Here is an 11,493-nt window from a genome sequence, read left to right on the forward strand (position 1 = left end):
ATATATTTTATTGTTTGGGCACATTTATAGGGTATTTAATGCATAATTTCCTTGCGATATTTTCCCAGTGCTCGAGGGGTATTAATCGTGTCTTTCGTGGCTTATATCTGGTTCCCTGTTGGGTCGCACTTTCTGCAGAAATCTCCCTTTCTGGGTGGTGATCGTGTCCAGTTGCTTGTTGGCTGCCCCCAAAAGCGGCAGGCTTACAAGATCGCCAGAGTGATCGACACTAATCCGCCGCAGAATCCGCTTACTGACAGTCCGCGTCATGGTGGCAAGTCGATCCGATCGCACTAAGAAGCTGTTGAGTGGCCGGGTGACAAGTGAGCGGATTGCAAAGGCTTGCTAAATAAGTGCAATCGATGCCCGCGAAAGTGGGGGAAATTAAGGGGAAGTGTACGTAATTAAAATGGTTTAATAAATCTTAATTTAAAATATTGGCAAATAATTAAAATGAATTTAAATATAATTTATTTATTTGTGTAGATTCACTTAATTAATTTCAAATGTATTATGGAACTAATGTGCTTAGGATTAATATTAATAAATTCCAAATGATTTCCGAACAATGGAGAGACAATATCAATGTATCATTTGCTAAGGACCCAATTTCACCGTCGGAGTTTATTATGCTGGCATTTTAATTGTTATCACTTGTTGCGCAAGTCAATTTCTGTGCCCTTGATCAAGTCATTATTCACGATTATCCAATTGACTGGCTCCCAATGATCCTTGGCAGTTATCCTGCGGCTTTTCGATCCATTTCTTTTGTTCGATTGCGGCATTTCTATTCATTTCTCTTTTTATTGTCGTAAACGGCTTTCGAATCGCGCTGCATTGATCCCATTAGTACGCCCCATTTAGCACCTTTTTGTGGCGGATCACGGATCAGGTGCATTGGGTCCTTTGATCTGCAGCCGCAGGAGCGTGAAAAGGATGCTTGTTAGGCCACGATTACCACGGTGATCTAAGGATCCATTGTCCTTGAACTGCACGCCCCACCAACGCTTAGTTTTGGGTGTACTTTAACCACTAATGACATCTCATGGCAATCGAACCGAGCCGAATCGAATCGATTCCCACGATTCCCGAAATGCTGTTGACACAATCGAGGATTCCGTTCCGTTGGCCAAATATTTGCATAAGCCTTTGCGGAAACCGGAAATCGAATTCCCTCGAAAGATCAAATCGATACCCCAGTTAGCGGTTTTCACAGCTAAACAAACACGAAGGATAAAAGAGGAAGTGCTGCTGTGGCTGATCGACCCACATCAAAAGTGAGAAATAAATAAATCCAGGCAAGCAACAGATTTCCTATCGATCCACTGACTCAAAATTGATTTCTACGCCCACCAAACGATCGAACCCAATTTTTATTCCAATCCCAGCTCATCAGCATAACAATCAAACTCACGAAACCCTTTTGGCACTTCCCCCGTACTCCTCTCTACCTTTCGGAATTTGCCTGTTCTGTTTTTATAATTCCATTTTTCACACCACTCTTTGGAGATTCGATCGATCCACCTGTTGAAAAACGGTGTTGAAGATGGGGGGGGGTAAAAATAAACGGGAGGCCTAGGCCATTAAAAAGGACTTTTTCGTAGAAACGCATCGAATGTGTTCGATTTGCTTAATTGAATTTTCGTATACCAGGTGGAGGAGCTAAGGGAATCAGGAATCCGAATCGAAGGGATCAAGGGAAGAATCAGAGGAGGATGCTGCTGTTTTAATAGATTCACACGCACGTCGGCTCGGGATTTTTAGGATCCCGCGATCCCGGGATCGAGGAAGTTGGGGGAAGTATCGACTGTTTGCAGAACGGTGTATATACCACTAGGTGCAAACTGCCAGAAACTGAAAAATATCAATAGATTAACGGAAATATTTGGGTTGTCTTTGGTTTGCAGAACTCCAAGTGTATTTTGTCAAATAAAAACCATTTGATTTGAAATATAATATGATATGTGAAGTAAAAAAAATCATCCGTTTTTATCGGAATTACCTTTCTAAGCACTTGGCGCTTATGCATTCGGAACCTGCCTTTGAAGCCCGGCAATTTGCAGTTGTTCAGGGGAAGTCTGGTTGGTATTGTTGGGCAACTATTATTCATAATGGGCATTCAATTGAGGGGCTACCCACTGACTTCCTCCGAAGGCGCTGTCCTGTGCAACTTGAAAGTGCCGAAGGCTGTGGCTTCTGCTTCTGCCGCGTGTCCAGTGACGAAGGAAGCCCCGAACCCCCGGAAAAGTACCTCTCCGTCCTCCGGGTCAATTAGAAACACACGTCTTTGAGGCGCAACCTCTGAAGAGGCTTACAAACGCCTTACGCCAATGTCCCTTTTGAAATTCAGACACAGCCTTATGTAATTTGCGTTGACTACTTTTCATTATCATTGTTGCATTCACAATGGCAATGGGATTCTGTTTCCTGGCATTATCCTTCGGCCACGTGCAAAAAAAGGATGTGTTTGTTTTGTTTTGCCCTGCCCAATGCCAATCGGTTTCTCGGACATTCACCGCACGCTGCGTCCAGGACAATTGTCCATCCCGAAAATCATATGCATATCTGTATCTGCAACTGTTTCTGTTTCTGATTCTGTTACTGTATCTGAATCTGTCACAGATTCTGAATGTTGTTGCTGGGCCAGGGAGACAGACTAACTGTCTCTGTGCATCACAGCTGGAGGCGAGTAATCCCGAAAACCTTCTTATGCAATGGGGCACTTCCAACTCGTCTTCAACGGAAGGAGCTTCAAAGTAACCGCTCTACGTACAAGTATTTGCGAGGTGACCTTCGAGGAGGAGAGTCCCAGAAATGCAAGTCGTCTGTCACGGGCGCGGTCATAACATTTCATTGCCATAATTTCTTATGCAAATATCCTGTGGCAGCGTTTCGAATTTATTAATTACTCGCCAAATGCCCGCAACAACTGGGGATTCCGGATAAAGTCGGTGGTTCCTATGCTGCATGGTAAGAAAATAACTATATCATTTTGGGATTTTTCGGGTGCGTCATTAGATTAAGCACTGATGAATGGCGCATTCGAGATCGTACATTATTAAAATATATCAGATACAATAGCATACTTTCTTTATTATTGAACTATTTCTGTTATTCACCTATAAGATTCCTGGTGAACCAAGGAAGTACATATTTTCTGCGAGTGTATTTGGCTACCGGTTAAGTCGGGGCGCCGCTGAACATAGTGGTATCTCCCGAAAATCTTCTCTCCACATCCAACCAAAAAATATATCCCGCGTCTGTCTGTGTGTATAATTAAAATGTTCAAAAAAGCGACAGTGTTCATTTTTTCATCATAAATTTCAAAAAGATTGCCATTTTGGCGCTGGACGCGCGCGTCTCCCATTTGAAGTAAACCGCGGCGGCAATGACAACGAAGTTCGAGGATCGGTGATTGGGGATTGGGGATCGGGGATCGGGGACCTCGGATCTGGGCAACGGCGATGTGGACTGGACCACATTTAATTGGCATCGGCTGCAACCCGTTTTTGCTGTTTTGCAGTTTATATACCATTTTTTTTTGGTTTTGTTTTGTATATTTTTTAATTTTTTCCTGGCTGCTGACCGTGCTTTTTTGCTTTTTTCGAGTAATTTTCAAATCAAACCAAGGTCTCTTATCTCCACCTTCGAGTCGCTGCCTTTTGGCATGCGCGTGCGCAGCGGCAATTTGATGAAATGCATATGAAATCAAAAGTGAATTTCGACGGGCGAGATCACTTATATGTAAGTACAGCTGGGGCAGAAATAATAATACACTTTATGCAATCGGAAAAAAATAAATCCAAATAGATCTAATATTTTCTTCTGGAATTTTATGTCCTAAATTTAAAAATTATACTCTAAAAATCCTTTTTTAAGTATACTTGATCAGTAACCATTTATAATTATTATTATTGATGGGAAAGGGGATTTTGGTATAGTTTCCTAAAATTAAATTTGAAAACCCATAATTTGCAGTTCTATTTTTCCAGCCTCTACTGTTTATCTGTGCATCATGAGGAAAAACAGGGAGAGAGTGCCGGCAACTAATTAGCCCAGTCACGCAGTGAATGCAATCCGAATCCGAATGCATTTAAATATATAAAAGACTCATATTTTCAACGGCGCAATGCCACGCGACTTCGTCTAGTCCCGCGGATCCTGGAATGCCCCGCCAGCAGTTGAAAATGTTCTCAGCTCTTTGCTGATCCAATTAAATGTCGTAAATTTCATTATAAAAGCAGTTCTGATGGTCTGCGCAGCCGCGGGACTTAAAAAAAGCCATAGAATCCTTCTAGGAATGGTAAAAATATGAATAAATAACGAGTGGTAAACAAATAAGCTTATCAAACCAAAAACTATTACCTTTGGAATCAACATTCATTTAGAAAATGGCTTTGAGTACATGAAATCGAAACCATATATATTATACATATTTTTACTCAAAGGTTTCCCCAGCCCTCAGTGTCCCCAATTTACTTATTTGTTTTGCTCTGCGGCAATTAAAGAAAGTTGCTCCCCGCACGAGTCTATAATTAAGGAAGAAAAGAACGCTTTTGAAGATCGCCGTGCGCCGCACTTAAGGTAATTAATTTAAATAATTTCGCAAAGTGAAAGCCCCGCGGTTGAATTGAGACATTTAGGCGTGGTAATTAAGGCATTGCCAAAGTTTTTTGTGCCAGAAAGTTAATGAACGAAAGCAAGAGTCGTCAAATGCTCAACTCTATTCCTTACAAAATATTTCAATATATGGTACTGAAATACTTAAAGGTATTCTTTTTTTAAGTGAAAGTGAAAGTAGTCGGCTACAATTTTCTTTTCCAAAATCATAATCCCTTTTGATAGTTTTATTGGACCCCCGTTTCTGCTCTTTTTCAATAATTTTTAATAGCCATCAAATTATGCTGCACCCCAGAATAATCCTCTTGAATCGATGCCCATTATGAATTACGTACTTTGAGGGACCAGAACGCATCATTATCATTTCAGCTGCATTGTCAAGTATAATCAGCTTAACTAATGAAAACTTCAGAACTCAATTTCTGATCCTTAAACGCAAACGCACGCAACAGGATCGAGGATTCTTTTGGAAAATCGAGTTTGGTGGGCGTTTTTAATTGCCGGGGCTGAGAAATTGAACATTTTTTTGTTGTTTGTTGAGCGGGACAACTGGAAACCCGGAAAACCCGGGAAACTGTAACAATGACAAGTGCACCTTTGTGTGGAAAATGGAGGAGCGGTTCCTTATTGTATTCCACTTTAGCGTTGCACTTGTTTTTCGCAAGAAGTTATATAACATCACAATTACGTGGACAATTGTGCACGCGACCTATTGTCGGCTTTTTGTTTTTCATCTAGGGCCCAACGCCCAGTTATAGATTTTCTAGATATATAGATGTATTATCGGTGCGAATATCTCTAATTGCAGTGCGGTGAAATCTCTAGCACTCGTTTTTGAGATCGAGGGGCGAGATTCTTCCCTTTTTTTCGCTGCGGAGAAATCTTGGAAAGATGTCAGGGCCGAACATAAATTACATTATTCTTTGTCAACATTTGTGAGTCAAAAAGTCGCGTTCATGTTAAACAAATAACTCACTTGTTGCTCCCTGGAAGTTATTTACGAGACATCAGTCAGCATCAGACGGTGTCTGGAGCCGTGGTTGTGTTGTAATCAGAGCATCCTTAATAAATCATAAATTTATTCGCCCAGCGTTGCATGTAAAGAGTGCCCTGCATTGGACATACAAAAAAAGTGAAGAAAACCCAGAAAGAACGAGCTTAGTTGAGGGTTCCGACTAAGTGATACCACTCTCTTCTTTTGAAACGAAAAATTTGGAGTGTATCACATTACTTAAGCTAAATGTGATATCTAACATCATTAAGTAAACTTTATAGATGTACTTGGAACTACAAACTTCTGAGCCTTATTTAATATATTGTTATTTTATATGCCATAATATACCATAAATGCAATTCGATGAGTAGATTTACCTTTAACATGTTATCAGCGTTTATCTTTAAGGAGAACACTTCCAATATATCCTTTTCTCAACCAACAAAGGGGTATCTTTATATACGGCCAATACCCCGAAGGGGTTTTCAAGCGGCCCCGGGGCGATCTGGAGCGATCTGCTACATATTTCTGCATATATTTCTGGGATCGATCGATCCCCTTTTCGGGGCCATGTCAAACGTATTATTAACTTCACACAAAAAGCGTTCGATTTTGCACCGTTTGCTGTCGCCGAGACATTGTGTCGTATGTCGCCCATTGAGACCGCCAATGGAGGAGAGCGACACAACCCCCCTTTAACCTTTTCCCTTTTCGGGACCCCAAGGGACGGGGTCTTGAAATCACCATCTCCCTCGCTGGGAGAATCCTTACTTTGGCCCCATGGTTTTCGGTCTTTTTCTGACTTTAGTGCCAGGCCGTTTCATATATATGCAATGCAAAAACAGGAAAAACGCCGGAAATAATAATTCGATAAATGCGCCATGAAGAGAGCTGTGGGCCCCAGAACCGTTCGATTCTTCCCTCCAAAGCTGCCCCCAAAACACAGTGCGAAATTAATCGTATCTCTTTGTAACTTAACATATTAAAAGTATGTGATCTTAAGTACATGCTGGGGCTACTTTTATTGTTCCCATTGCATTCTTCAAATAAAAATTAATAACATTAAAATCTCATAATCTCGTTCAACTTTAACAATATGTAAAGTACTCAAAAGCACAATTACTATATACATTAGAATTTATAATAAAATTTCTTTCTGTGCAGGATCGCTCGAACCCATCGCTCTTCTTTTGCAAGCCATAACGAATCGATTGGCATGGAACCTTTCCCGAAACAGGAGATCAGTTATAGCTGTAGCTATATAGCTCCGAGTTCCGATGGTTCCGAACTCTTGCCAGACGGAAGTGCGTATCCTATCCCGCAATATTCATTGATCTATTAACAAGGTCCAGTTTGCAGCACAGGAAATGCGCGTGGGATGTGTACCTACATATGGGATGAGAAAACAATCCCATAAGAAAATCCCATGAACAAGTTCAATGTCGCTTCGCATTTGGCTTGCCTTATATATGTACATATGTGGCTTATGTGAATTTTATCTGTGGCAACTTCATCGCGACAGCTTCCGTTGCAAAAGACCCCAGCAGATTCCTCTTTCATTTTCTTAACTTTATACTTTGTCGGGGGCGATCTGAACAATTGCCGACCTGTGTTTCGCCTGCATTGCTGGAATAACTCAAAATTAGTTCAACAATCGATCGATCGATCGCTTGGGAATTGTCGGCACTCAGTCTCTGATTAACTTTTGCTGACCATATGCAAAAATGCAGCAAGTAAATTACCTGGCTTCTTTTCACCCTACTTAATCCGGCCCTTTATTTATGCAAAGTGGCTTTTTCGATCCAAAAGTCCTGACAAATTGTTAGGATAATTTACTGACCAGTGATCGGTGATCTTGTAAATACTTAACGGTAACAATTTCAGATACATTTTTGGATATTTTATGGCAACAACATTATGTACGCACTTAAAGTAAATAACAGAGACCAATAATAAAAACAGAAAATCAAAAAAGTCATCCCGTAAATCTTCAAATATCCCATTATCTACACAAATTTTGAAAGAAATAGTGTCCTTAAAAGGGGAAAAGAGAAGCCCTCAATCATGTTATTATATTATAATCATTAAACATCAAGGGCAAAGTGTACGTTTTTGATTTTTGTTCCTTTCAAAAAGATTTAATTTATATTTTCCATAGACTTCTGGTTTTTCGCAGCCCAGTTTCCCAACCCAGTTTCAGCATAAGAAAACTCATTGTATTTTCATTATAATTATCAGTTTAATGTCCTCCATGTTTGTTTAAAAAAAGAGATTCTTAAGTGTACATTGTCTTCCATCTACAAGCTAGTCTTATAAACTACATAAAAACTTAATAGCTAATTTGTACAGGTGAAAAAAAAAAGTTCGTTTTGGGTAATATAAATACTTTGTGGCTGAGGTAATACTTGTTGGCCAATCAATGGTTCGATGTGTGTGTGTGATGGTTGAGTACGACTAGCAATTGCTGGAGTTTTTCGAGTGGATCTTAAGGACTAAGATCCCTACAGATCGTCCTGCCAGAGGGAAATGTAGTCGAGGATGTCTTCATCCTCGGCGCCAGAGCTGCAGGAATTGTTGCGGTAGTCTTCGTAGCTGTTCTCCAACTTGGTAACGATATTCGAAGAAGCTGTTGCTGCCGGGATCGTTGGTGTTGCTGGTGTGTAATAGGAGCCGTTGCTGCTGTTGCTGTGGCAGGAGCTCACGCTGCCGGTAGGCGATTGCAACTGCAACTGTTGCTGCCAGGCGTAAAAGTGTTGCTGCTGTTGCTGTTGCTCCTGGTGATGTTGCTGCTGCTGCTGCTGCTGGAAGTGCAGATGCTGCTGCTGCAACTGCAACTGTTGCTGCTGCTGCTTCTGCTGGTCGTTTTCATCAATGACTTTCTGCAGGCGGCGTATGTACTCTACTGCCATTTTCAGGGTGCTGACTTTGCTCAGTTTTTTATTGGCACCGGGGCCGATTCCACGACGACCATTGCTCAGATCGGCAATTACGGCCACGGGAATGTGTTGTCGCAGTTGGCTAAAGCCGTTGTTGACCTGCTTGACCCGGTTGCGCTCCCGGGCATTCCGCCGGATGACCGAGGGCCCATTGACCGGGGAAGAGGATGACTCCTCGTCGTCGTAGAAGAAAGACTGATTCTCGCTGCCCAGAGCCATTTCAGAAGAGATGTTTCGAATATATTTCGAAATTTTTTGTATGACTTAGATGGTCTTTGCTTGAGCGCTGGCTCCGTTCTGATGCCCTTCCCCGTTCCGTTCGGGCAATTTATAGGGGTTCCAGGGCCTAGGGATCTCACCTGCGTTGTTATCTACCTGCCCCTCGCAAAAGGTGCAACAGCATCATCACTCAAGGATCGGATCTCTGGGGTCTCTTGAGTGGAGTGTTTTCCTCTGATTTCTTATGGAGAGGAAAGGTAGTAATATCTCGCTTACTCTCTATCTCTCTCGTTCTCTGCAAATTGCAGCTGCTTTTCGTGCCCGAGTGTTCCCTGTTTTCGAGTGAGAAGAGTTTCCTCTCCATCCGAGTGTTTTTTGCCCATTTTCAGCTGCCCGTCGTCTGCAAACCAAAACTTAAAACCTGGCACTGTCGCGTGCCGGCTGCCAACCGGTTTCAAGAAATAAAAGCAAAAAGGTCCAGACTTCAGACCCCAGTAACAACAACCCCTCCAAAGAAATGGAGCTCCAGATCCTAATGAAAGTGCCCAGCCAGCTTTTATGACTCTAATAGTTGAGCCACAATAAATCAGAAGGTCTAAACAAATCAAATACTAAACGATGAAGTTTTGCCGAGGTTGTATAAATAAGGTTTAGACGTTGATTTAAGGCAGGAAAAGCGTCTATAAAGTACAGATAAATAAAAAACATAAGAAAAAATTAGGATCCTAAAAAATCTATATCAACCAAGGAAATTATTGAACATGTATATCTTCCCGAATTGGAACATTAGTTAGAAAAATATATTGTTAAAAAAGATTTGTCTAGAATAAAACCTTTCCAACTCCTTTGTCCTTACCGATGACCTTCTGATCTCAGGAGTCGTTTGGCAATCATTGAACATAAGACCTTGTGCCGCTGGAATCCAAAGTTTTATGACCCTCCAAGGCCGCCTCGTCAACACCTCAAACGGTGATCCATTCGATCGCATAGATCCCTATAGATCATGCCAAGAAACCTGATCAGCCAGAGGCACTTTTCTATTAACACCCCTAATGCCCCGGGGTCCTTTATGCCCATCGTAGCAGTTGGAGTCTCTCTCGCTGGGCCGAAAGTCGAAAGCATTTCGAAAGCATTTAGGAGGTTTCCAGTATCTCCGAAATTCCATTGTCCAAGCGATCGCCGCTGGAGGATTCTGGTTGCACGCTAGGAAACCGTGCCGAAATAGATTTGAATTGGCATTTTGGTCTCTTTGGCATGCTGGCACACGCTGGGCCTCGTTTAACACTTCGTTTCGGCAACCGCGGGGGATTGCATGGCATTGCATATGGAAAGGACATCTGAGGACATTCGAGGACATCTGAGCACAGTGCGCAGAGCAGAGGTCACAGGTCGCAGGGCATCCCCGAGTTTAAACCAGATGTCCAAGAGCCGAAAGAATCGATCATATCCGGTCGGTCATGCAAAATCCATGTTGATGCAATAGAAATTCGCCGTGGCTCGTTGATAAAATGTGCATTTAAAATGTATTTAAACTCTGAAAGAGCATTAAATCCCTCTTCTTGCCTTGCTATATTTTTCCTCGCCCGTTTCATATACATATATTTCGGCCTGCAGCCCTTGCAGATATATATTTTGTGCGAGGATCGCGGATCGGCGATCGGCAGCATGAGGCGCTATCATTATCTGACACAAAAATTTAATATAAATTATGTTGACATGTTGGCTTAAATATGTACGTATATACATACGTACGTCGTGTGGCTTTTGGCTTTTGGGTTTTGCCTCTTTTGCTTGTGGCTCTTGCTTTTTCGCTTACTGCTGCTTTGCTTACGATCATAATTGAACTGAAAAAATGAATCGAGGATCGTCTGCTTTTCTGTCTTGGGGCCGACTAACTAGTTCAATAATTGCTAGTAAGACACGGCGACAGCAAAACGAAAAAACCTGGGGGATAAATCGAGGGGGGATGAGGAATATGGGCTCTGCATATATGGCATATCCAGCGAATGAAGATGAAGTCGTCATTAATATCGACTCGGCCTGTCAATAACTTGACATCGCATCATTTTTTCCACACTTCTTTAAAGCGGCACCCTTTTTAGGACAGTGGAACCTCGATTAAAGGACAGCTTCCGCAGAATCTGACAATGCAAGGTCAGTTTGTTGTCAGTACTTAACGAAATCAAAACTTCAAGAAATCAGTGGCTAAGGATCACTTAGAGTTAGATTTTGATCAAAGCGTGAATGTCATATTTCGTTGAGCTCGTAATTTGAAAATAAAAAAAAATAAATTTCCCAAAAAGTGATTGGAATCGTTAGCCGAGGTTGTTAGCTGCTCAAGACAGTCGGTCTTTTTGTTGTGCGCCTCAATTTGACAAAATTACGACTGAAAAACGGTTAAAAAGAAACGTATTTTTCGACCAAAAAATGTTACTCCCTATTTTTGCACAAAAAAGATCAGTTTTTTCGTCGTCAAATTGCGAAATGGAGCCAGAATAAGGAATGTCATACCTCGTTGAGCTCGTATTAAAATTTCCAATCAATTGGCATCTATATCTCAAAACTTTATTTTTTGAAAATTTTTCGAAAAAAAAACGATGCAACCCCTTATAAAAAATGCGAAATTTGGTCAAAAAATAAATTTCCCAAAAAGTGATTGGAATCGTTAGCCGAGGTTGTTAGCTGCTCAAAACAGTCGGTCTTTTTGTTGTGCGCCTCAATTTG

The 11,493-nt window shown here is 41.6% G+C and overlaps 1 protein-coding gene across 1 annotated transcript; it reads right to left on the reverse strand.

Annotated features, from left to right (window-relative positions):
- Positions 1 to 7,855: 7,855 nt before the first annotated feature.
- ac (achaete) lies at positions 7,856 to 8,843 on the reverse strand. Its single transcript, XM_017083458.4, has one exon. It carries the CDS (start codon positions 8,767 to 8,769, stop codon positions 8,116 to 8,118), a length of 654 nt encoding a protein of 217 aa, XP_016938947.2. The 5' UTR covers positions 8,770 to 8,843; the 3' UTR covers positions 7,856 to 8,115.
- Positions 8,844 to 11,493: the final 2,650 nt, after the last annotated feature.

This window comes from Drosophila suzukii, chromosome X, assembly GCF_043229965.1.
Source record: "Drosophila suzukii chromosome X, CBGP_Dsuzu_IsoJpt1.0, whole genome shotgun sequence".
In the NCBI taxonomy this organism is placed as follows: domain Eukaryota; kingdom Metazoa; phylum Arthropoda; class Insecta; order Diptera; family Drosophilidae; genus Drosophila; species Drosophila suzukii.

Bases quoted from the DNA above. Each gene is read 5' to 3' on its own strand.
- ac (XM_017083458.4), bottom strand. From the start codon at position 8,769: ATGGCTCTGGGCAGCGAGAATCAGTCTTTCTTCTACGACGACGAGGAG.